This window comes from Plecotus auritus (genome assembly GCF_963455305.1).
Source record: "Plecotus auritus genome assembly, chromosome: 10".
NCBI lineage: Eukaryota > Metazoa > Chordata > Mammalia > Chiroptera > Vespertilionidae > Plecotus > Plecotus auritus.
Window position 1 is genome coordinate 11,413,953 of NC_137785.1, and position 25,648 is coordinate 11,439,600.

The 25,648-nt window shown below is 54.1% G+C and overlaps 2 protein-coding genes across 8 annotated transcripts; one reads left to right on the top strand and one right to left on the bottom strand.

Annotated features, from left to right (window-relative positions):
* Nucleotides 1–61: 61 nt before the first annotated feature.
* ALDH16A1 (aldehyde dehydrogenase 16 family member A1) lies at nt 62–17,796 on the bottom strand. Its single transcript, XM_080644261.1, has 17 exons — nt 17,658–17,796; nt 13,292–13,394; nt 12,391–12,517; nt 11,664–11,842; nt 11,500–11,577; nt 10,608–10,789; nt 10,364–10,516; nt 9,728–9,913; nt 9,489–9,584; nt 9,160–9,296; nt 8,923–9,028; nt 8,704–8,834; nt 8,201–8,368; nt 7,726–7,927; nt 1,290–1,475; nt 845–967; nt 62–342 (listed from the first exon to the last, which is right to left on the bottom strand). The coding sequence occupies exons 1-17, from the start codon at nt 17,745–17,747 to the stop codon at nt 181–183; spliced, it is 2,409 nt and encodes an 802-aa protein (XP_080500387.1). The 5' UTR covers nt 17,748–17,796; the 3' UTR covers nt 62–180.
* Nucleotides 17,628–24,198, top strand: PIH1D1 (PIH1 domain containing 1). Of its 7 annotated transcripts, XM_080644264.1 has the most exons (11): nt 17,652–17,805; nt 18,381–18,529; nt 18,639–18,732; nt 19,027–19,093; nt 19,468–19,647; nt 20,803–20,864; nt 20,956–21,037; nt 21,483–21,612; nt 21,860–21,935; nt 22,261–22,404; nt 22,496–22,614. In XM_080644264.1, the coding sequence occupies exons 3-11, from the start codon at nt 18,643–18,645 to the stop codon at nt 22,535–22,537; spliced, it is 873 nt and encodes a 290-aa protein (XP_080500390.1). In that variant the 5' UTR covers nt 17,652–17,805; nt 18,381–18,529; nt 18,639–18,642; the 3' UTR covers nt 22,538–22,614. The 7 variants fall into 7 exon arrangements, with proteins under 7 accessions (XP_080500393.1, XP_080500390.1, XP_080500388.1 ...); XM_080644267.1 differs by having other exon boundaries at nt 17,628–17,805; nt 18,381–18,732; nt 22,499–22,614; XM_080644262.1 differs by adding an exon at nt 23,933–24,198 and having other exon boundaries at nt 17,670–18,732; nt 22,496–22,561.
* Nucleotides 24,199–25,648: the final 1,450 nt, after the last annotated feature.

Sequence of the window (25,648 nt, forward strand, 5' to 3'; positions counted from 1 at the left end):
GAACTAAAGTAACCCCAATAGATCCAAAGTTACTGCTCGCTCTCTCCCTCAGAAGCACAGCCACGGTTGGTCAGAATTTATTTGAGGGCCTGGACATCAAAGTGGCAAGTTCCAGTTATCTGGAGCCTGTTGGTGGTCCAGCTCTTCTTCACCCCAGACGGAGTGGGCTGCACTCAGGTGTCAGTCGCCCATGGGCAGCCACAGGGCCTTGGTCCGTGCTGCCCGAAGCTCTAGCTCTGGGCCTGCTCCTTCGGCCTCCTGATCCCAGGCCTGGGGGCAGCCCCTCTTCACCCACACGGGCTTCAGGTTTCCTGCTGAGGCCCATTCCACGAACTGGGAGCCCTGGCACGGAGACAGGGGGATCAGCGTTTCCTCCGGCTTGTTTGATAAGCAGCTGCTTCCTTGGCAACATGGATACTACTGAGGAGGGGCATGCAGGCTTGACCTACGCACTGTTGCTATAAGCTCAGCTCCTGGCAAGCAAACCTTGCAGATGCTGGGGAAACGGGGTTAAGCTTTGTGGCTAGGCAACTTCCTCCCCGTCAGCAGCCCATGTTCAAATGCAGCCTGAGGTTTTTATTGACAAGGTTTAAAGAGCGTGGACTATGGCTTCTAACTCTGTTGCTAGGGTATGGTCTTTAGAAATGGGCTGTCCAGCAAGATTAGGTCTTTGGACGGGGCAAGATCTCAGGCCCTTGTTGCTAAGCACATCCTTTTCCTTAGCAACCAGGGCTCTAAAGGGGAAGGCCCTCAGAACCTGGTTGCCAAGGTGTTTCTCCCCCTTAGCAACCGAAGTTTTAAGGGGGCAGAGCCATGTTCCCAGAAGATGTAAAACAAAGGGTACCTGAGCAGATCCGAAGTACCACAGGGCCTGGACGTCCTGGTGCAAGGCCAGGCAGCGGGTCAGGTGGTCCCGATCGCCTGTCACCACGTTCACCAGGCCGGCTGGCAACAAGGTGGCCATATCCTAGAGGATGGAGAGAGTGGCCACCTGGGGTTGGGAGGGAAGGCTCTGAGACCCTGAAGGCAGTGGGGGCAGGGAGTGAGCATCTGGGGGAATGGCATGGGGCTCCCAGAAGCAATGGGCCAGGGCACGACTGGTGAAGGCTTGTGGTCTGAAGAACATGGTCCCTGGATCTAGCGGAGTGAAGGCTTGGATTCCTGGACAGGGGTTACCATGGTTACCAAGGGGTGAGGGTGGGAACCCAACTCCTGCAGGCCTTGGGGTGCCTTTCATCTGACTGGAGCCCCAGGGGCTGCTAGGAGCAGCAGCAGGCAGGCAACTGTACCTGGCAGACCTCCAAGGCGGGGATGGGACAGGTCTCGCTGGGCACCAAAACCACGGTGTTGCCATGGGCCAAGGCAGGGGCCAGCAGGGACACAAAGGCAAGCAGGGGCCACTTGTCCGGGCACACAATAGCCAGGACCCCCAGCGGCTCCCGAAGTCGGAGCACAGGGCCTCTCAGCTCAGCTACCTGCAGAGACAGGTGGGAGGTCAAAGGCGGGGCAGGGGTACATGACTATCTCCCACGCCACCTCCATCACCTGCCCCTTTCTTTCCTTTTCACATCCCCATCTTTGCTTCTTCATAACCACTCCAATAATAATAGAACCAAGTGACGGTTCAGAGCCAGATGGCCTGGGTTCAAGTCCCAGCTCCACCACTCATCAGCTGTGTGACCACAAGCGAGTTACTGTACCTCGCTGGGCCTTAGTTTCCCATCTTTCAAATGAGGATGATAACAGAACGACCTCAGAGATCTGATGTTACAATGAAATGGACTAATGTGTGTAGAGGGATCAGAACTTGGCCCATGGGTTTGTCTGTGTGTTTGTACATTAAAAAAAAACACCCTTCATAATTGATATTCACTAACCTGCACACATTTTAAAAGATACAATTTGATTTTGTTTTTAATCCACACCTGAAGATATGTTTTTATTGATTTTTATTTTTTTAAAAATATATTTTATTGATATTTTACAGAGAAGAAGGGAGAGGGATAGAGAGCTAGAAACATCGATGAGAGAGAAACATCGATCAGCTGCCTCCTGCACACCTCCCACTGGGTATGTGCCCGCAACCAATGTACGTGCCCTTGACCGGAATCGAACCCGGGACCCTTCAGTCCGCAGGCCAACGCTCTATCCACTGAGCCAAACCAGTTTGGGCTGTTTTTATTGATTTTTAGAGAGAAGAAGGGAGAGAGAAAGAGAGAAATATCAATCAGTTACTTCCCATGAGTGCCCTGACCGGGGATTGAACCCACAACCTTCTTGGTATAGGGGACAATGCTTAAATCAACTGAGTCACCTGGCCAGGGTTTTGATAAGTTTCAACAGGAGAGAGAAACACCCATGAAACCATCACCACAATCACGATCATGGGCTTCGCCCTGGCTGGGCGGCTAAGTTGGTTGTCCCCTACACCAAGAGGTTGCGGGTTTAATCCCCGCTTCGGGGCACATACCTAGGTTGCTGGTTCAATCCCTGGTCAGCGTGTAGGAGACAGCTGACTGATGTTTCTCTGTGTCTCTAAAATCAATAAACATATCTTCAGGTGAAGATTAGAAAAAAAGATCATGAACGTCACCCCCCCGCCAAATTTCCTTGTGTTTCTTCCCTCCAATCCCTACTCTCTGTCCTCAGACAACCACTGACCTGCTTACTCACTATAGATGAATTTGTATTTTCTAGAATTTTCTAGATAATCACAGTCTACACTCTTGTTTTTGTTTGTTAATCCTCACCCAAGGATATTTTTTCCATTGATTTTTAGAGAGCATGGAAGTTGGGGAGGGGGAGAGAAACATCGATGTAAGAGACACATTATTGGTTGCCTTCTACACACACCTTGACTGGACCAGGGGGTCAAACTTGCAACCCAAGTACATGCCCTTGACTGAGAATCGAACCCTCGACCCTTTGGTGTGTAGGCTGATGCTCTAACCACTTAGAAACACTGGCCAGCGCTCTGTACTTTTTTTTAAATATATACTTTGATTGATTTCAGAGAGAAAAGGAGACAGAAAGATCAATGATGAGAATCATTGATCAGCTGACTCCTGCACGCCCCACACTGGGGATCAAGCCCACAATCTGGCATGTGCCCTGACCTGAACAGAACCTTGATCTCCTGGTTCACAGGTCAATGCTCAACCACTGAGCCATACCGGCCAGGGCTCTTTTTCAATCCGACTTCTTCACTCAGCATAGTCAGTTGGAGGTTCATTCACGCTGTGGCATGTTCATTTCCTCTGATTGCCAAGTAGGAGTCCATTGAAAGGATGTATCATATTTTGTTTTTCACTTTCTCTAAACACCTAGAAATTAGCCCTCACTGGTTTCTCAGTGGTTAGAGCATCTTCCTTATAGGCCAAGGTTTTGGGTTCAATCTCCAGTCAGGGCACGTACAACCAATGAATGCATCAATAAGTGCAACAACAAAGTGATAGTCTCTCTCTCTAAAAAAACCAAAAAAAACACAAAAATTTGCCCTGACGGGTTTGGCTCAGTGGATAGAGCGTTGGCGTGCGGACTCAAGGGTCCCAGGTTCGATTCTGGTCAGGGGCATGTACCTTGGTTGCGGGCACATCCCCAGTAGGGGGCGTGCAGGAGGCAGCTGATCGATGTTTCTCTCTCATCGATGTTTCTAACTCTCTATCCCTCTCCCTTCCTCTCTGTAAAAAATCAATAAAATATATTTAAAACAAACAAAACAAAAAACAAAAATTTGCCCAGGCCTGTGTGTCTCAGTTGGTTGGGTGTCACCCCATCCGTGCACCGAAAGGTTGCTGGTTCGATTCCTGGTCAGGGCATATTTCTGGGTTGCCGGCTCCATCCCTGGGAGGGGGCGTGCAGGAGGCAACCAATCAATGTTTCGAACTCACATCAATGTTTCACTTCTCCCTCTCCCTCTAAAATATTTTTTAAAAACCTCGAAATTAAATTTATTGAGGTAAATACCTAGGAATCATGGCTGGATTATAGGTAAGAGAAAGAGATAGAGAAACACTGATTGGCTGCCTCCCAGACGTGGCCCAGCCGGGGACTGAACCTGCACCCTGACTGGAAATCAAACTGGAAATCTATCCCTCTCTAGTTTATGGGAGGACTCGCCAACCAACCGAGCCACGCTGGCCAGGGCTAAAATTTTCGCCAGTTTCACAGGAATGTAGTTATGCCCCACTGTGGCTCTGATTTGCATTTTTAAATTGATTTGAGAGAGAGAGAAAGGGAGAGAAAGGGAGAGAGACATCAATTCGCTGTTCTACTTACTGATGCATTCACTGTTGCTTCTTATCTGTGCCCTGATGGCGATAGAACCCGAAACCTTGGTGCATTGGGATGATGCTCTAACTACCCGAGCTACCGGTCAGGGCTTCAGGTAGCATTGCACCATGATTGATCTTCTTTTTTTTTAAAATATATGATTTTAAATATATTTTATTGATTTTTTACAGAGAGGAAGGGAGAGGGATAGAGAGTTAGAAACATCGATGAGAGAGAAACATCGATCAGCTGCCTCCTGCACGCCCCCTACTGGGGATGTGCCCGCAACCAAGGTACATGCCCTTGACCGGAATCGAACCTGGGACCCTTCAGTCCACAGGACGACGCTCTATCCACTGAGCCAAACCGGGTAAGGCAGTATCTCTTTGAAGTAACTGGTAACATCCTCAGCTTTTACAATTCGTTTTATTGTTTTTTGTTTGTTTTAAAGAAATTGTTTTTTCGGGGTCAGATTGCATGTGGGAGGTGACTGATCTATGTTTCTCTCTCACACTGATGTTTCTCTCTCTCCCTCTTCTTTCCTCGCTCTAAAAATTATGTTTTTATTGATTTTTCACAGAGAGTGGAAAGGAGAGGGATAGAGAGAACTATCGATGAGAGAAGCATCATTGATCAGCTGCCTCCTGCATGCCACCTATTGGGGACTGAGCCTGCAACCTGGGCATGTGCCCTGACTGGGAATCGAACCAGTCACCTCTTGGTTCACGGGTCGGTGCTCAACCACTGAGCTACACCGGCTGGGCTCAATAAAAGCATGTTTTTTTAAATGGCTAAATCTTTTTTTTTTTTTTAATATTTTATTGATTTTTTACAGAGAGGAAGAGAGGAAGGGAGAGGGATAGAGAGTTAGAAACATCGATGAGAGAGAAACATCGATCAGCTGCCTCCTGCACGCCCCCCACTGGGGATGTGCCCGCAACCAAGGTACATGCCCTTGACCGGAATCGAACCCGGGACCCTTCAGTCCACAGGACGACGCTCTATCCACTGAGCCAAACCGGTTTTGGCAAAATGGCTAAATCTTTTTTAAACATATATATATATATATATATATATATATATATATATATATTTTACTTCAGAGAGGAAGGGAGATGGAGAGAGAGAGAGAAACATCAATGATGAGCGAGAATCATCAATCAGCTGTCTCCTGCACATCCCCCACTGGAGACTGAGCCCACAACCTGGGCATGTGCCCTGACTAGGAATCAAACTGTGACCTCCTGGTTCATAGATCCATGTTCAGCCGCTGAGCCATGCTGGCCAGGTAAAATGGCTAAGTTTTTCAATAAAAGTTGATATCTAAAGTGTTGGCGAGGATGTAGAGAAACTGAAACACATACTGCTGGTGGGATAGCGAAATGGTAAACTTTGAAAACCTGTTTGGCAGTTTCTTGTGAAATTAAGTATGCACTTATCACGCCATCTAGCAATCTGATTTCTAGGTATTTACCCAAGAGCCATAAAAACATGTTGACATGAAGGCATGTATGCAAACTACTTACTCAACAGCTAAAGTCTAGAAATGCCCAGCTTTCTAGCCGCTGGTAAATGCAGGAACAAATATGGTATGCACGTAAGACACTACTTCTCAGCAACGAAAAGGAAAGTATTGACAGACGCAATAAGGATGATGCATCTTAAAAGCAATGAGAGAAACCAGACATAAAACACTACACCAAGCATGTCAAACTCGCGGCCCGCAACGAATATTTTTGCGGTCCAGCCAATGTAACGGTACTTAAGAAACGTTTTCATAAAAATTTCAAAACTTAATTTTTACAATATCCTGTTATACATAATTATTAATAACGAACCACAACGTTCGCTGACTGATTACTATAATCGTGTTGCATTCATTTCCCTTACGCGCCTTACACACAGGTGCACCATTTCTCTCCACTAATACCAGCAGCGAATATTTTAGCAGCCGATGGCCATGTCATTAGCTTTGTACGGACTTGTTTGGTGTGCGCAACAGAAAATATTTCGCTTTTGGAGAACAAGAAAAATAGGTTTATTTGCGTGACACTTAGTAATTTGTGCAGTTCTTCAAGGTCTGGTAAGTTAATGTTCAAGAAAAAATATTAATTGTTAATAAAATGTTCTATTATTTTATGTTAACGATGACCCATTTATTTCAGCCCTTTGTATTCAGCATGTCTATCGAAATAAACCTACGTTTCTATGAAAAGCGGAGCTTTTGTTTTTTTGTGGCCACATACACTTATACCTTGTTTATTTGGCCCGTGTTAGCCTTAGAGTTTGACAAGCTTGTGCTACACAGTATGACTGCATTGTGCTCTGCTGGAAGGAAACTTGAAGGACAGAGAGTTTAGTGGTTGCCAAGCACTTGGAGTGGGGGGAAGGGGAAGAGGAGGGAGAAGCCCTTTGGGGTGATGAAAATCTGTCCTGATCGTGAGGATGCAACTGTATATATTTGTCAAACTTCATCCAGAGGCAGGCCTGAGAAGGTACAGTTTACTATATGCATTCTATTCCTCAACTAAAGCCAAACTTTAAAAACCGTCAAAGACTGCAGAGCACAGACGGACCTGAGAGCATTATGCTGAGTGAAATAAGCCAGTCAGAGAAAGACAAATACCACATGACTTCACTCTAATGGAATCTAATGAACAAAATGAACACGCAAACTAGAGGCAGACTCATGGCTAGACAGCTGTCATGAGGCATACTCATGGCTAGAGCACAGGCTGACAGCTGTCCGGGTGGGGGAGCTGGGTGACAAGAAGGAGGGATTGAGAGAGAAAAAAAAAAGAAAGAACTCATGGACATGGAAAACAGCGTGGTGAATGCTGGGGGAGGGGCCGTGTACAGATGATGTGTAGTGGAACTGGGCATCTGAAACCTGTATCATTTTGTTAACCAATGCCACCCCAATAAATTCATTAAAAGTTCAAAAATAGCCCTAACCGGTTTGGCTCAGTGGATAGAGCATCGGCCTGCGGACTGAAAGGTCCCAGGTTCGATTCCGGTCAAGGGCATGTACCTTGGTTGCAGGCACATCCCCAGTGGGGGGTGTGCAGGAGGCAGCTGATTGATGTTTCTCTCCCATTGATGTTTCTAACTCTCCAGCCCTCTCCCTTCCTCTCTGTAAAAAATCAATAAAATATATTTTACAAAAAAAAAAAAAAAAAAAAAAAGCTCAAAAATAAAAATAAAAACTACCAAATAAAAAAGAAAATCATGGTTACAACCCACTAATTGATTTTATGGGTTACTAACAATTGGAAACACTAATCTGAGGGAGGCCCTATGCCCATTATATAGATGAGAAAATTGAGGTACAGAGGCCAAGTTACTTGCTGGTGATCACAACTTGGGCCCCAGGTGCAGCTCACTCCAGAGCCTTTGGTTCTGACCCCACTCCCCACTGCCCGCCCTGTCTGCCCTCCCACAGAGCCCGCTCACCTGCAGGCTGTGGCTCTGGGCCTGGGCGCGGGCCCCCCATGCCCGAAGCCGCCTCACGCTCAGCTCCACCTCTGCCTTGGCGGCCTTGAGCTCCACTCCGTGCCTCTCCAGCCTCAAGGCCAAGGTGGGCTCCCGGCGCTCCAGGGCGGCTGCCAGTGCCCACAGCAGGGCTGCCCGGGCCCCCGGGGACTGGCCCACCCACCTGTGGGCAGACAGTGAACATCGGGGCTGGCCCTGGCTCTTCCCAGGTGCCCCTCCTCTGTCCACAGCCCTTACCCTGGGGGTCCAGGCCCCATAGCTCAGCCGCCCCAGGAAGAGAGGGGCCAACCACACCCCTACTCCGTCAGCCGTGGGAGCTGCCTCCACAGGCCACCAGCCCTCGAGGTCCAGACCCCACAGCCCCTCAGCCCTTGGGGGTCCCTACTGCCCTCTCTGAGTGCTCACAAGGCCTGGGTGCTCCTGTGACCCCACTTACCCAGGGGCAGCCTGGTGAGCAGCCTCAACAGCGACTCGGATATCCTTGGCTCCGCCCTCGGCCACATAGCCATGGAGATTGCCCTGAGAGTCCCTGATGGGCCTGGAGCTGCGAGCCCCAGGCGCCTGGAAACGGCCCCCAACGAAGAGCCCATAGGGGGGTGCCGGGCTGCAGTAGGGTGAGGTGTGAGGGTGGATCTTGGGGGCCAAGGTGTGCTCAGAGCCCATGCGCCAGCCCCCTGGATGGACCACTCCAGCTCCCATGAGCTTCTGGGTAACCCCCAATTCTTGGCCCCACAAGACTCTGGGAGACCCCAGACCTTTGTTTAGCAGGACTGAGGCTCTCCTCAGGCCTGGACGGTGGGTGTGAGGCCATAAGACCTAGAATGCAGATCTCAGTGGGACATGGGACCCCTCCAGGGCTCTAACCCCCTTCAGTCCAAGGGGTGCCTGCCCCTCCTCACCCACAGGATTCTGGGAATTGTGGGCCCTGGAACAGCTCACCTGGGACCTGTTTCAGGCCCAGCCGGGAGGGGTGAGGGGACAGCAAGGCCAAAGGTGTCATAGTTCAGATTCTCAGAAAGGTAGGGCAGCCGGGCAGGGGTCCCCGTGGGTCGCAGGTACTCATACAGACCCTGTGAGAGGGACAGTGTTAGGAGGGTGCAGGGCGGGCACAAGGCTGAGAGAGGGTGCCGATGGTGGCGGGCGGAAGGGGACACTCACATCTAAGCCCCCATGCCAGGAAGACCCACTCTCCTTGCAGCCGCCCGTGGGCACCGCAGGGTCTCTGAGGCCGTGGGCGTTGATCCAGACTGTGCCCACCCGGAGCCTGTGGGGAGACGGGGCATCAGAGAGAAAAGCAGGGAGTTGCGGGGTGGAGAGTCAGAGTCGGAAGCATGAAGACTGAAGTGCAGGCCTTCCCCACAGGCCGCTGTCTGTGCCCCGGTGGGTGCCACTGACCCGTAGCCCAGCTCCAGGGCCTGCCCCAGCCTCTCACTCCACACACTGGCACTGCCTCCTCGGGGCGTCCCGTTGGCCACGGCCAGTGCCTCCTTGGCTGTGCGGAATGGGGAGGCCACGACCAGAGGCCATGGTACCTGGAAGGTGACAGTGAGTTCAAGCAGCCTGCCAACCCTTCCCTCCTATACCCACCCCCGCTAGGGGACCAGCATCCAGGAGTCAGCAGCCCCAGACCCAGGCCAAGGGGTCACCCAGGGCCTCTGCTGTGGCCCATGTCTGGGTGCAGATGGGTGGATGGAGGAGGATCTCTTGGACACGAAGGGGCTCACCTCTGCCTGGGCACACGGGGAGGAAGGGGGCAGGTCAGAGACCAAGGTTGGGGGGAAGAACGGGCTGTCTAGGGGCACATCGCCAGCCTGGAACACCTGGGAGGAAGAAACAGATCTACTAGAAGTCCATTCCCAGGTGCCTCCTCCCCAGGAACTCAGAAGCCCAGGCCCCCAGCACCTCCTCCCTCAGACCCAGGTGCCTCCTCCCCCGGCACCCTGCAGCCTGCACCCTGGCTCACCTGTGCACCCTGGCTCTGGGCCTCTCGCACATACCGCTGGGCCAGGTCACGTGCAGCAGCCCCTCGGGCCCCCATGTCCACGGACCCGTCTAACCCTCGGCCTCCCCGGAGCCGCGCCATCCGCACCTGGAGCCGCCTCATCGCCTCATCCCACACAGACTCCTGGATGAGGAGCCTGAGGCCCCCCTATTAGGAAAAGGCATGTCAGGGGCTATGTGTGGGGACAGGCTCCCACAGAGGGCTGAGACTTGGGACACGCATGCAGAGATCAAAGGAGGGTCCGGGGAAGTGACCAAGGACCCTGGAGACTCTCCGAGGGCCCAGACCCCAGGCAGAAGGTGGAGTTCCAGAAAGCTGGTCATTCAGAGTAAAGACAGAGGTTGGGAAACCAGGGGCAGGAACACCCAGAACAGTGAGGGGTCCTAGGGAGCAAGAGACAGGCCGGGCCCCAAAAGACCAGGGGAGCCGGGCAGGGAGACCCGGAAATGGGAGGTGATGAGTCCCGCACACCATGGTGTAAAGAGAGCTCTGGGACACCAAGGGCTGAAAACTGAACAGAGACACGGAGCCCCAAGGTCTGGAGACAGACGTGCACAGCCCTGAGGACATCAGGGGACACCGGCGCGAGGGTCTCACCGGGCTGCGGTCCGACCAGGCTGCATCCACGACGCCCTCCACGGCTGAGTCCACATCGGCTGCCTCCGTCAGCAGCAGCAGCGATTCAGTCCCCAGTGCCAGGCCCAGCTCGGGGCCCATGCCCGCCAGGGTCCGCCGAAGGACGCGTCCTTCCTAAGGGAACCCCACACCCCACGGGGTTCAGAGTGGGGAATACTTTCTGGACCCCAGCCCTGCCCTGTCGCCCTCTTAGCCCTGAAGATACCTCGATGGCTCCGCAGAAGACCACCTTCTGGACCCCGGGCTGGGAGGCCAGGACAGGCGCCAGGGAGGCAGGGCCAATGATCACGTTGAGGATTCCTGGGAATTGGCCCAGTTCCCCTGCCAGCTGGGCCAGGAGGAGGGGCGTTGGGGAGGCCGGGGGCACGAGGACCACCACAGTGCAGCCTGGGGAAGGCGGGCAACTCAAGGACTCAAGAGTCCAGGCCCCAGCCCCTCCTCCCTCAGACCTAGGGGTCCAGGCCCCAGCCCCTCCTCCCTCAGACCCAGGGGTCCAGGCCCCAGACCCTCCTCCCTCAAACCCAGGGGTCCAGGCCCCAGCCCCTCCTCCCTCAGACCCAGGAGTCCAGGCCCCAGCCCCTCCTCCTTCAGACCCAGGAGTCCAGGCCCCAGCCCCTCCTCCTTTAGACCCAGGGGTCCAGGCCCCAGCCCCTCCTCCCTCAGACCCAGGGGTCCAGGCCCCAGACCCTCCTCCCTCAGACCCAGGGGTCCAGGCCCCAGCCCCTCCTCCCTCAGACCCAGGGGTCCAGGCCCCAGCCCCTCCTCCCTCAGACCCAGGGGTCCAGGCCCCCAGCCCCTCCTCCCTCAGACCCAGGGGTCCAGGCCCCCGGCCCCTCCTCCCTCAGACCCAGGGGTCCAGGCCCCCGGCCCCTCCTCCCTCAGACCCAGGGGTCCAGGCCCCAGCCCCTCTTCCCTCAGACCCAGGAGTCCAGGCCCCCAACCCCTTCTCCCTCAGACCCAGGGGTCCAGGCCCCAGCCCCTCCTCCCTCAGACCCAGGGGTCCATGCCCCAGCCCCTCCTCCATCAGACCCAGGGGTCCAGGCCCCAACCCCTCCTCCCTCAGACCCAGGGGTCCAGGCCCCCAGCCCATCATTTACCCACAGCCAGGGCAGGGCAAATCCTCCACATCATCTCAAGGAAGGAAAATGTGGGTGGCAAGATGAGACCAATTACTCCTGCAAGAACAAATGAGGTGACTGGGACAGGCACTGGTGGGCCCTGATGGAAGAGGGGGCTGGAGGCCGGGACTCATGCTTCTCACCCATGGGCTCCCAGCCTGCCAGCGCCTCCTCCTGGATGTGTGCCTGAACTGCATGGTACTGGAGCAGCTGCTGGGCCAGCGGGACATCCCTGTCTCGAACCTCTCGAACAGCCCTCCCGGTAACCAGGGATTCCAGGGTCCACAGCAGCCGCTGGTGCTTCTGGATCATCTTGGCCAGCCTGTGGAGAAAGCAAGGGGGCCGGTCATTTCCCAGTACCCCTGAGCCTTAAAGGATCTTGAAACACACCCCATTTACCTGGACTACAATATTCCCCATGAACCCCTGGGACATCCCCATTTACCAGGGGTAGAGAACTCTAGAGATTTATGGGAAATGTAGTCCAGGAAACAAATCCTGAGGCTGCTGTGCAAAGATTTTGGCCACCTGTAACCCTGGAGTTGTTGGGGCTTACCTCTAACCTCATACATTTTGGGAAATGGAATCTTTGTCTCTAGCTGCCCCAGGAGGGTGCTGGGAAATGGACTTTGGGGCTCCACCAGTCCCAATGAGCTGCTGAGAAATGGAGTCCCAATGAGCTCCAAAGATATTCTTTCGAGGGAAATAGAGGTTTTGTTATTACTAGTCCCAGTAGATGGGACTAAAGGCCAAAAGGCATGCTGGGAACATGAACCTTAGTGGCCAATGAATCCAGTGGGATGTTGGGAACTAGAGTCTTTGTTCTCAGTCCTTCCCCACCTCCCTGGGTCCACACCTCAACTGCATCACCTGGTCAGGTACTTGGCCCGAGAGGCTCCGGGGAGTCCGCTCCAGTTCTCCAACGCAGCCCTGGCTGCCTCTGCGGCTGCCGCCACATCCTCAGCCTGTGCCTGGAGGCAACTGGCCAAGTTCTCTCCTGGGGAGACAGATGGGGGGAACCCAGATTGAAGAGGGGGGAAACTGTGTCAGAACCACGGAGGCTAAGATTTCTGGGGCCTGGGAGCGGGCAGTAAAGCTGGTCCCCAGCCCTGCTGAGGGTCTCAGGTTTGTCATCTGACAAATGGGGATAAATCCATTGGTCCTTGCTCCGATGGCCTCAGCAGGCAAGGAAGGGATTTTATTTTCTTTTTATTTTTTTTTAGCAGTAATCGCGCCTCAGATAAACCTCATTGGCTATGATACTGCCATTGCGCAAAGCTAAGGAAGGGATTTTAGTAGATGGTGACTTCCAAGTGTCCACAGGGACTTGGGCTCATCCTATATAATAAAAGCCTAATATGCAAATTGACTGAACGGCAGAATGGCCGGTGGAATGACCTGTTGCTATGATGCGCACTGACCACCAGGGGGCAGACGCTCAATGCAGAAGCTGCTGCCAGTCCACAGTCCCCAGGCCCCAGGCCAGCCAAGGCAGGTGCCAGCAGGGGCCCCCTGATCGCCCCGCTAATCGCCCCACAGATCAGCCCTCATCACTGGCCAGGGCTAGGGACCCTACCCATGCACGAATTTCGTGCACCGGGCCTCTAGTATTAGAATAATCAGTATCAGGAGGAGCCAAAACTCTCAGCCTCCTCCCCCATCAGCTGCTCCCTGCCCTCAGGGCCCTGAGCAAAGACATTAGGGTGTCTTTGGTGGATATGGCTAGGGGCACGGATGCCTCTCCCTCCCCTAATGAATAGGGGACACCTACCTGTGATGGGATCCTGGCAAGGCACTGATTTCCTGTTTTCTGGCTTTAACCACTTTCCAGTTACACAGTGACCCAAGCACCGATCCTGGGTGTCCAGCCAGGCCTGGGGAAGGGGGAGAGTTTGGAAAGGGGTCTGGGAGGCAGCTGATGGAGCTGGATCCCTACCCAGTGTCCTCTGGGAGGGGGGCACCTGCCCCTCTTTGCCCCACCAGCTAATTCTTTTCCTGTGTAAGTAGGAAATAGACATAAACATAACAGACACTTAACACACTCAACATTTTAACCATTTTAAAGTGTACAATTCAGGGGCATCTAGTAAATTCACAATATGGTGCAACTATTACCACTTTCTAACTCCAGAACATTTCATCGCCCCCGAAAGACAGCTCCACAGCCATTAAGCAGTCGCTCTTCCTTCCCCTGTGCCCAGCCCCTGGTAACTACTAATCTACCTTTGTCTCAGTGCTCTTCTGGGCAGTTCATGGAATCCTACACTAAACGGCGTTTTGCGGCTGGCTTCTTTCACTTGGCATGGTTTTCTTCTCTTTTCTTTTTTTAATGTTATGATTGGCATGACGTTTTCAAGGCCCATCCATGCCATATCCTGTATTAGCACCTCATTTCTTTTTACGGCTGTGTGGTCCTCATTATCTGGGTGGACATTTTGTTTAGCAGTCATCAGTGGAGGGCACGGGGGTCGTTTCCGCTCTCTGGCTATTGTGAATTGTGCTGGTAGAGACGTGCGTGTGCAGGTTTTTGTTTGTGCACCTGTGACCCTTGCCAGGGCCCTGGAAGCGATGCCCATGGGACCGTGTGGCTTCTAAGCCAGGTGGTTCCTGTGTTCCCTCCATCTCAGCTGTCAGCACTTGGGGAGTGAGTGTGGGACCCCCCACCCCGAAGATAGACTGGATGCTGCCCTGCCAGGCGTGGTTTATTTGGCCGTGGCACGTCTAACTGAGCCCAAGGCATAGCATATGGGCTTTGCAGAGGGGCAGCCCAGTGTGGGGTCCCTGGAGCGAGGGGCCACGGCCAGGGTTTGAATCCTGGCTCTGGTACTTACTCATTGTGCAGCCATGGCCGCCACTAAGCAAGCCATCTGGAAGGTGGCGGTAATGACAGCCCCCCACCTCACAAAGCTGAGTGAGGATGAATCATCCTTGTCAGATATTCAAAGCAGCACTACTTATAACTTCCTATTAATTTTATTGCAGCTCCACGTTTCTCTCTGTCCCTGGTCCCGTCTTCCCCAAATCCTTGCTAAATCCATGACACGCTTCCTACTTTTGCCATCTACACTCTTCTCTTAGCACCCCCAATGCCTCAGCCTCCTGACTTTTCTCTTCCCCTGCCAACTGGCCCTTCTCATTTTTCTTTGAAGTCAAATGGTCAACAGGAAGTTCCTAATTCAAATCCCTCCAGAGGCTGGGGGTGGGGGGGGGCAGGGTGGGGAGAAAGACACTTTTGACACAGTTGAGGGTACCTGAACACGAGCTGGGCATCCGATGATATTAAAGAATGACTGTTAATGTTGGGTGTGCCAATGGCAGGGTGGTTATGTTACAGGAGTCCTTACGTGTTAGAAACGAGGAATCAACTATTTATGGGAAAATAATATGACATCTGGGATTTAATTTTTTGTTGTTCATCTTCACTGGAAGTTATTTTTTTCCATTGATTCTTAGAGAGAGTGGAAGGAGCGAGGGGGGAGGATATAGGGGGGAGAGAGAGAGAAAGAGGAAGAGAGAGACATCCAGGCGAGAGAGACACATTGATTGTTGCCTCCTGCATGGGCTCAGGCGGGGGACGGGGACTGAACCTGAAACCCAGGTACATGCCCTTGACCGGGAATTGAACCTGAGACCCTCCTGGTGTGTGGGCTGACTCTCTAACCATAGAACCACACCGGCCAGGCCATGGGATTGCAATCACTCCGGAAAAAGAGAACACAGAGGGAGACAACAATTGGACCAAATGCTCATCATTGTTGAAGCTCACTGAGGGGTACATGGGAGTTCACAATATTAAGTACTCTGGAATTTTGCAACATTCCCCCCAAAAAACAAAACAAAACAAAATCCTATAAGAATGTCCATAGGGTCCTGGCAGGCCTCTTTAGTGTGAGAAGAGGGCCTGGGGGAGACTGGGAACTCACCACTTGTCTCATAAGACAAACTGTCGCTAATGGATCCAGATGGTTTTTGTCAGGGACCGTGAGCCAAAGGTTGCCAAACTGGGGGATTTTATTTTCAAGAGAAGCTGGAATCCCGGATGTTTACATGGAATTAGTTGTCAATTAATTCACATTTTTACAAATAAAGTTAGGCCAAAGCAAACATGTTTATTGGCTGAGCCTGGCCAACAGACCACACGGTTGAGACCCTTGGCTTGGGGAAAGGTGGGGGGCATCACAGGCGCTGGAATCTGAGGGCTCAGGTTCAAATCTCAGCTTCCCCTTTTTTCTTGTATTTAATTCAAATTCTTTATTGTTGAAAGTTCAGCTTCCCCTTTTAAGCCGTGTTGACCGTGGGCAAATGACTTCTCCAAGCCTCTGTGTGCTATCACTAACATAATGACAATAACCCCTCCCACGGTGGTCCTGGGAGAGCCAATGCAATTATGCTGAGCACCAATAAACAGAAGCTTTTAGCACATTGCCATTTCACAACATTCCACTTCTAACCTCCGTGTGGGGATTCTCTGTACACTGTCCCAGTTCCTTTTATCTGAGCCTACACTACATATCTAAGTCATCTTGTCACTCCCAGGTTCCATTATCTTTTTTTATATATACATTTGTGTGTGTGTTTTTTAAATATATTTTTATTGATTTCAGAGAGGAAGGAAGAGGGAGAGAGATAGAATCATCCATGATGAGAGAGAATCATGGATCCACTGCCTCCTGCAAGTCCCCCACTAGGGATTGAGCCCACAACCCGGGCATGTGCCCTTGACCGGAATGAAACCTGGGACCTTTCAGTTCGCAGGCCCATGCTCTATCCACTGAGTCAAGCCAGCTAGGGCTCAGTTATCTTTTGACATTGATGCCTCCCAGGTCCCTGTCTCCAGACCTGAGGCTCAAAGTGGTATTTTAAAAATATATACATATTTTTATTGATTTCAGAGAGGAGGGAGAGAGAGAAACATCAATGATGAGAGAGAATCACTGATCAGCTGCCTCCTGCACGCCCCCTACTGGGTATCAAGCCCGCAACCCGGGCATGTGCCCTGACTGGGAAACACTCAATCGTCACACCGGCTCAAAGTGGTATTTGACTCCTGCACACGTTCAACTCAGCTCAGCATCTTTCCTCAGAAGCTTGCTCCTCCAGGGTTCACCATGGGGTGGGGGACAGTCCACCTAGTCACAGGGCCAGACCCCAAGTGTTGCCCTTGCCTCTCAATTCCCGGAAGCCTGTTCCTCCTGCATCGCTGCCTCCTCCCCTCCTCTCCACCTCCACAGCCTGCGCAGGCTCTGCTCGCACCCTGGACCTGGGCTACTCTTCCAGCCTCCTCCTCTCTCCCTGGAGAAGCCCAAACTTCTCACGCGTGGGTGCTAGGGGACCCCTCGGGATGACCTGGCTCCATGGAGGAATTCTGAGGGGCCTGGGCAATTAACGGAAAATAAGAAGCACCTTACTTATCTGCAGGGACCTCCAAAACGTTGTGGGAGACTCTGAGGGATCACAGGAGTCCTAGGGAACTTCTGAACAGCGAGGGTCATGGAGCACCACCAGGATTTTAAGAGCCCCTGAGGACTCATGGTGGGCCCATGCGACATTCTGAGATGAGGGATCATGGGGGCCCACGAGGGCATGCTGAAGGGCTGTAGGTAATTAGGAGTTCTGATGTTTTCTGGGGTTCCGAGAGTTCCCGAGATCACAGAAGCCACACAAGTACAGAAAAGCCTGAGGAATCACGGGGACTCCACGGAGGGTCCGAGTGATTAAGGGAGCCCCATGGGAACTCTGGGGGTGCCCTGGAGGACCATGGGAGGCACAGGATCTTCTGAGGAATCCTGGGAAGTGTACGGGGGTTCAGAGGTTCCTTGGAAGATCATGGGAGCCCCACAGGAGGTTCTGATGTGGCTCCTAAGAACCACTGGCACCTCTCCGGGTGGGGCGGGTCTGAGGAACCGGGGAAACACCGCCGCGAGCTCGGGCCGTGGGGCACGAGAACCCGCTAAAGGGCTGAGAGGCACAACCGCAAAAGCTCCAGGGAACCTCTTCCAGAGGCGGCGGGAATCTCGGGAGCAAAGAAGGGCGGAGTCGCGGAGCTGCCGCGGTGGATCACGGGAGTCAGCGCGCAGAACCCGCCCGGGGGAGGGGGGGAGAAGAGGGAGGGACAGCGCCGGCCCGCAAGCACTCACCAGCGCGCATGCGTGGCTCTCCGGCGCGGGTCCGTACTCCAGCGTGGCGAATATCTCCCGGGCGCGGGACTCTGCGCGCGTGGCGGCCATCACCCGTCCAGACCGCTTTCCACCAACTGCCGGGCGCTCTACCCAAGGGAACCTCGAGGTCCGAAGGGCGGGACCGCCCCCTCCAGAGCAAAGGGCGGGCCGCAGGAGATAGAGCGTGACCCAACCTTAGGACCCGGTGACCCCGCCCACGTAGTTTGGAGCATGCGCAGTCCTCAAAGTGGGGCGGACGGAAAAGGAGAAATTGTGTGTGCCCTGCAAATAGGAGAGTTCCAGATTTAGAAGGGTGGCCGTATTGGTGTGTCTTTCCACCACCCTGTTCACAAAAGTGCATCTTTCAGTCCGAAATACATTTCCTAGAGAATCGAATCTGGCTCTGGGGCGAAGCGATAGTTCAGAGATCAGAGGGAATCCTAGGATGGACACTGAAATTAGGGTTTGACTGTCCCATAACCTGGCCTGAGGTGGTTGTCGGGAAGGAGGGGGATGTGTGCCTTTAATCGACAGCGGAAGTGTGGCATTAAGGGAATCGGCCTCAGAATCTAGTTTTGATTGGTTGAGGTGAGAGGCGTGGCCTCGTACTTAGACTATGATTGGTCAGTAGCGCGGTTGCCGGTTGAGGTAAGAGCATTGAGGGAGTCGGAAGTGTGGCGTACTCAAATTTCTGTTACACAGAGACCGGAAGAGTGGCTGTTGTTTAAACATTTGGCGTGTTGGACCTAGAGAGCACCTAGAGATATTGTCCCCCAACAGATTTGACGACGGTATCTGATCTGAGTGGAATTGTAGCCTCCGGCCAGATTCCTCGATTTTCATATACAACGGTGGGTGTCGGAGTCTGTTGAGGGCCTGGGAAGCAGGCCCCAGAGTTCAGATCCCAGCAAAGGCTCCCCCACGTCGCGGTTGCTGGGGACGCCTAGGTCTTTTCCCCAGGGCCATGGCGGACTTGAAGCTGCTGGTGCCGGAGCTGAACGAGGCGGAGGAAATGGGCGCTGAGACGGCACGTTTCCAGGAGCTGCTGCTGCAGGTGCGCACTGACTAGGACTCCAGTGTCCCTGGTTATTTGGGGGATTCTTTTTTTTTCCCCTGAGATGGGAGTGCAGTTCCCAGAATGCACTAGAGAGGCAACAGGGCTTATGGGAATTGTAGTTGGTTAACTCCCAAGTTTGCTAGGCTATGGAATAAATGGGAGTAAGACTGGACTTGTGCTTTGGGTTCCTCAAAGGAGGAAAGGGACATAATATGTCTTATTCCCTGCGTGGCTCATATCCTTATGGATTTGAGCAACAAATGCGGGTCTGAGTCATTTTCCTTCACCCAGGCCTCCAAGGAGCTCCAGCAGGCCCAGACAAGCAGACCAGAATCAACACAGATCCAACCCCAACCAGGTGAGGAAGGCAGAAACCCAAAGAGAGTGAGAGATTCCCAGGGAGAAAGTGGAGAGACACTGGGGTCAAAGGACACAGAGGAGGGAGGAAAGGGACATAATAAGAGGGTTTAGAAGCCTTGGTGGGGAAGTGAACAGAGACCCAGAGGGAGATCCTAAGAGAGGAGGGGGTGGATGGGAGTGACTAGGGGGACAGAGACTCCAAGATGGAAAGAGAGTCAGAGGTCCCAGGCATGGGGAGGGGGACAGAACCAGAAAGGGGAGGACTGAGACTCAAGGAAGGGGTCAGATTGAAAGAAGGACAGACTGGGGAGAGGACTGATGGAAATAAGGACCCACATAGAGACATGGTCAGGACCAACCCATTCCCACCAGGCTTCTGCGTAAAGACCAACTCATCGGAAGGGAAGGTTTTCATCAACATCTGTCACTCTCCCTCCATCCCTCCCCCGGCTGACATGACCGAGGATCAGCTGCTTCAAATGCTGGAGGAGGACCAAGCCGGGTTTCGCATCCCCATGAGTCTGGGAGAGCCTCATGCCGAACTCGATGCAAGTCAGTACCCTTGGGAGTACCCAGGATCCTGGCCTCATGTCCTTCCTTCCCCAGGACCCCAGAATCCAGGGCCCAGGACTCTCCTCCTGCAGGACCTAGAAACCCCCTGATCTGATCCCTTCTCCTGAGGCATACCCCTAGCCTCTTGGGCCTGCTGCAGCGGCTGCATGGGGCAGTCCTGGTTCTGCCCACCTGGCCAAGCTGGCACTTCTCTTTGCCTCCCTCCAGGGCGAGGGCAGGCGGGCAGGTGCTTTATTAGCCAATCTTCTGGATCTAGATTCTAGGCCTAGGCCAGCTCTCACCCTCATCCATGGCTCCCTCTCTCCTGTCTCCCGTGCTCTTTGCCTCCCCAACGGGCGGTGTCCTGGGGCTCTGGGAACCCCCAGAGGGGAGAAGTTTTCTCCTCCACCCTCTCCCCTGTCTCTGTCTCTCTGCCTGTCTCACCTCTGTCTCTGTGGCATTTCTGTCTCTATGTCCTTGCTTTTTCAATTCACATATGTCCCCTGAAGCCTCCTGGGGCCACGTTTTGGGTGGTGCCCCAGGGAATAGGGACTTATCAAACCCAGAACTTGGGGTTTCAATATTGTGTGATTCTTGCTGTGCCAGAGGGGGCGCTTGGCCACATTGAAGTGTCAGGGTCAGGGAGGGCTTCCTGGAGGAGGAAATGTTCAATTTAAGATGAGAAGGAACCGGAGTTCATCAGGTCAAGACAGAGAAGGTTCGGGGCAGAGGGTTCAGACAGGGGTCCTGAGGCCACCAGAAAGAATGATTGAACTGGATTGATCAGTAATTGAGAGGGATGAAAGGAATTCACAGGGAGGAGGTCGCTATAAAAGTGAGTTTTTTTTCTCTCCAGGTGGGAGGGGGCAGACACACAGGGCCCCCAGTGCCAGGCTGAAGTGCTCAGACCTCCTGTGTGCTAGGGAGCGTGGAGGGCTGTGAGCAGGGGGAGGCAGGTGGGGCTCTGGGACACAGTGGGGAAGGAGCAGAGGGACAGAGACTGGAGGTGGTATGAGTTCAGTGTGTGAGCCCTCCCTTCCTAATCGTCTCTGGGTCTCATTCTTTGGCTGCTATCCTTTAGTGCTTTCTCCTTGCCTGTCTGAGCGGCGGGGCTGCCCGGAGGGCTGGGGGCCTCACCCCTTTCTCTCTCCGCAGAAGGCCAGGGTTGTACCGCCTACGACGTGGCTGTCAACAGCGACTTCTACCGGAGGATGCAGGTTAGGGGCATGGCTGCGGGTGAGGCCTGGGCAGGGGCCGCTCCCTTTACCCTCGAGCCCTCCCGCAGCCCTGCTCCCCCCTCTGTCCTAGAACAGTGATTTCCTGCGAGAGCTGGTGATCACCATCGCCAGGGAGGGCCTGGAGGACAAATACAGCCTGCAGCTGAATCCAGGTAAGGGGGCCTGGGAGCGTGGGGGCAGCCCTTGGGAGAGGCGGGGAGAGTGTGGTTAATGTCTTAGCCTCTAGGCTGCAATCCTGGGGAAAGGGCGAGGCTCCCCAAGGTGTGCGGGGTGTGTGGGGTGTGGTTGTTGTTAGTGCTTGTGGAGCGGGACCTGGCCCGTAGTCTAGGTAAGGGGCGGGGTCTCGATAGCGTGGGAGCCGCGGAGTCAGGAGCATCTCCTAGGATCAGATTTTATTGGCTAATACTCCGGGAAGGGCGGGGACAAGGTGGGCGCGCTTCCTAAAGCCAAGCCTGGGAGTGTGGTCAGGTCCCTTGGCACCTCCACCCTTCTCCCCTCCCGGAAGCTCTCACATTGCTAGACGCCCCCCTGGCGCTTCATGGAGCGAAGGGAACCCTTACCATGTGACCTTGACCCTGCCCCCCCCCCTCCCCGCAGAGTGGCGCCTGTTGAGGAACCGGCCTTTTATGGGCTCCATCTCCCAGCAAAATATCCGCTCCCGCCAGCGTCCTCCGATCCAGGAGCTGGGGAATGTGTTTACCGCTGACTCCTTGAGACCGGAGGGAAGGTGGGCTTTCCATGGCTCCCTCTCTCCTGTCTCCCGTGCTCTTTGCCATCCCTCCCTCCCCAGCGGGCGGTGTCCTGGGGCTCTGGGAACCCCCAGAGAGGAGAAGCTGAACTCCGCCTGCAAAGGCCACCCCGGGGCCGCAGGGCTGGTGATGGCGAGAAAGGAAGGGAGCTACATGCCAGGCAGGGGCAGCAGCCCCGTGGGGACCTCGGGGCTCTCCTCAGTTCTGGCTCTTGTTCCTCCTCAGCCCTGAGAAGCCTCACCTGAACCTCTGGCTGGAAGCCCCTGACCTCCTTTTGGCGGAAATTGACCTCCCCAAACTGGTGGGTGTACCGTCGACCTGAGCTGGAGAATGAGGGTGGGGTGTTGGAGGGAACGTGACCTGGGCTTGCTGCCAGCCCGTTGGTGCTGCCCTCTGAGTTTAGGGCCCTCAGGCCCGCTTCTGGTGCTGTCCCAAGGATACCCAGGGCATTGTAAGTGATCCAACGTGGAGAACTGAAATTACCGAACCCCACCTTTTCCCTGGAAGGTTAGACCCCGTAAATATGGTCTCCCAGCCCGTGAGCGTGCTCTCTCTGGCCCATGTTTTCATCATCCTGTGTCCTGCTGCCGGAAGGGAAGGGTGGGCTGATTTCAGTCTGTCCCCAGGATGGAGCTCTAGGGCTGTCGCTGGAGATCGGGGAGAACCGCCTGGTGATGGGGGGCCCCCAGCGGCTGTACCACCTGGATGCCTACATCCCCCTGCGGATCAACTCTGAGGAGAGCAAGGCGGCTTTCCATCAGAAGAGAAGGGTACCTGGTGGGGGAGATGGTGGTGTGGGGAAGCGGAGGCATGGGGGCCTGGACTCCTGGGTCCTGAACCCTTTCCCTTTCCTCTCCTCAGCAGTTGATGGTGGCGATGCCCCTTCTGTCTGCGCCTTCTTGACCTGGCATCGCCCTGGGCTTCCAGGTGGGGAGAAGGTGATCGCTTCTCTAAAACCGAAATAAAAGAGTTTGCCTTTACTCTGTGTCTGGCTGGGAAAACATGGGGAGCGGGCTGGGAAGGGACATTGGGTTGTAGCCCTGGCGTCCCAAAGGGGTCACTGCTGCAGCTCAGGCCTCGTCCTGTCCCTGAATCCTCTCCCTCACTCCTGGCCTCCAGTTTCTCCCCTCAGTCTCCCATGGGGTCCCAGAGCTGACTCTGCCCCTCTCCTGTTCACAACCCCTCCCAGGCTCCCCATCGCCCCTGGGAGATGGTCCAAGCCCCCCAGCCTGGCACTCCGAGCTCTGTGTGGCCTGATGGGAGGATGTGCTTACTGATTTCAGAGAGCGGGGAAGGGACGGAGAGAGAGAGAGAAACATCGACGTGAGAGAACATGCATGGGTTGCCTTCCATACGTGCCCCGACCGGGAATGGAAACTGCAACCTAGGTATGTGCCCTGACCGGGAGTCAAACCTCACCCTTTGGTGTACAGGACAGTGCTCCAGCCACCTGAGCCACACCAGCCAGGGCACGGTCTGGCCATCAGGCCTCATTTGGACCTCTTCCTCCCTCTCACTGCCTAGTCACCCCGAAGAGTGTCTTGACCACACCATTTTTTGAAACTTTTTCTTAGTTTTTTTTTTTAATATATTTTATTGATATTTTACAGAGAGGGATAGAGAGTTAGAAACATCCATGAGAGAGAAACATCCATCAGCTGCCTCCTGCACACCTCCCACTGGGGATGTGCCTGCAACCAAGGCACATGCCCTTGACCGGAATTGAACCCGGGACCCTTCAGTCCGCAGGCCGACGCTCTATCCACTGAGCGAAACCGGTTTCAGCAACTTTTTCTTAGTTTTACTGTCCCTTCTACTTAGTACCTCCTCTCTAGTACACCTGGGAAGTTTCTAATTGTCTCCCCCTCACAGGGGCTGTTCCCAGAGCCCTTTGGTGATCTGATCCATCCCATCATCCATACCCTCTCCTACCCCTGTCCTGACAAGCTGTCCATTCCTGGAATTGTACTTCAAGTCAGTCACACCAAACTTTCTCCCTTCCCCACTCTGCAAGTGCTGATTCCCCTGCGGTGGCTACATTCCCTCCTGCCATCCTTATCCGCCTCCCCACCCAGTCATCCCTTTCTGAGCTTTCCCTGGAAAGCTTTTCAACCTTCAAGTTTTCTCCAATCTACCCTGGCAGGGTTAGAATCCCCCCCCCCCCCGCCCCCGGGAGTCCCCAATACCCAGTGCTACTCTTATAGCTGTGTCTCCTGTGGTGTGACAATGCCTAACACCTAGTCGGAACGCAAATATTTGTTGAATTAATTATGGCAACACCTTCTCCTTTTTCCATAGTCCTAGGTGCATAAGTAAATGGAGGAACCTCAGTGGTAAATTGGAAGAGCCGTCAAGAGTCCAGTGTGAGCCGAAACCGGTTTGGCTCAGTGGATAGAGCGTCAGCCTGCTGACTGAAGGGTCGCGGGTTCGATTCTGGTCAAGGGCATGTACCTTGGTTGCGGGCACATCCCCAGTGGGAGGTGTGCAGGAGGCAGCTGATTGATGTTTCTAGCTCTCTATCCCTCTCCCTTCCTCTCTGTAAAAAAATCAATAAAATATATTTAAAAAAAAAAAAAAAAAAGAGTCCAGTGTGACTGGAACGGAGTTGAATTGGGTGGGTAGAGGGAGACTTGGTGAGAAGGGGAAAAGGTGGGATGAGCATCTGAAGGAGCTAATGTAGGCGCTGTGTCCACTAGATGGCGCAACGCATCCTCAGAACTACAACTCCCGGCGACCCTCGAAGTAAGCGGCCCTTCGAAGCAAGCAGAGGTCCAGTGGCCGCTGGGACTTGTAGTTCTCATAGGGACTCTTCGTGGGACTGAAGAACACATTCTTAAGTCTTAAGAAGTGTGGGGCTGGGTCCCTTCTGCCGTCCTCTGTCTCCATGGTGATAATTCCGGCGAATGCACGGGATTTGGCAGCGGCTGGGCCCTCTTCCCACTCCCTCCTCCTCACCATCTGCTCCACCTTCGCACCTGGCCCGGAGCCCCGGCCACCGCCTCCGCGCCCGGGCCGAGGATTCTGCTGCCACAGGGTGGCGCGTGTGGACGGCTCCGCGGGCTACTCCTCCCTGGCCCAGGAGTCCAGCCCTCAGCCCCCTCCTCCCAGGGGACCCCGGGGGTTTTCAAACACAGGCAAAACTGTGAGACCCAGACACCCATGGAGAGGCCGCGGCGGGCCACTGGGTCCGTGGCGCCGTCCGCCACGCCGGCTGTTCTCCCACCCCCTGGCGGGCCTGTGCCACATCATGAAAATTTAATCCCGAATGCATTTGCGGCCCGAGGCAGAGAGGCGGTGGTGAAAGAAGCACCCTCCTGGGGCCTGGATCTGAGATGGACTCAGCGTCGGGGAGAGGGGCTGGTTTGGAGAAGGGGCCGGGCACACAGACGAAAAGTCAGGGTTCAACCCTAAGGGGCGGGGCTGGAATTCAGGGGTGGAGTAAGAATTTAGGGGGCGGGGCAGATCCCAGAGGGAAGGGCCTGAACTCAGGGGGTGGAGACAGAACTGAGAGAGTGGACAGATTCCAAAGTGTAGACTAAATTATTTGGGTCGAAACTGGCGACTGCTGGAGGGGGGCAGTGTAACAGTCGGGGATGAAACTCAGAGGGAAGGAAATTGGAGGTCAAGGACCTGGGAGCGAGGTGCGTGCAAAGGAAAAACAACAGAAGGGGAATGGAAAAAGAGGAATGATGGAAACAAGTGGATGGAAGTCAAAGGGGAAGAAACTGGATGGGGAAGAATAGAGGGGACAAGGGGTGAATGAAAATGGGGGTTGGAATTCAGGGGAGAGAATTCCCTGAATAAGAAGAGAACCTTTTGAATGAGGGTGTTGGAACTGGGGGTGATGATACAGGATGGGGATGGAATTCGGGGAGCGAGATGTGCAACTGGAGGGTGCAGAAACTAGGAGGGATAAGACTGAGGATGAAACGCGGAAGGACACTCAGCAAGATGGAACTGAAGGGGAGGACAATGCGGGGATGAGATGAAAGGAACTGAAGTGGGGCGGGGGAC

Bases quoted from the DNA above. Each gene is read 5' to 3' on its own strand.
- PIH1D1 (XM_080644264.1), top strand. From the start codon at position 18,643: ATGGCGGACTTGAAGCTGCTGGTGCCGGAGCTGAACGAGGCGGAGGAA. The intron at 18,733-19,026 runs GTGCGCACTGAC...TCCTTCACCCAG, and splicing joins TCCAGGAGCTGCTGCTGCAG to GCCTCCAAGGAGCTCCAGCA. The intron at 20,865-20,955 runs GTTAGGGGCATG...CCTCTGTCCTAG, and splicing joins ACTTCTACCGGAGGATGCAG to AACAGTGATTTCCTGCGAGA.
- ALDH16A1 (XM_080644261.1), bottom strand. From the start codon at position 17,747: ATGGCCGCCACGCGCGCAGAGTCCCGCGCCCGGGAGATATTCGCCACG. The intron at 9,914-10,363 runs GTGAGACCCTCG...TTTTCCTAATAG, and splicing joins CCTGGTCGGACCGCAGCCCG to GGGGGCCTCAGGCTCCTCAT. The intron at 343-844 runs GTACCCTTTGTT...TCTCCGTGCCAG, and splicing joins GGTACTTCGGATCTGCTCAG to GGCTCCCAGTTCGTGGAATG.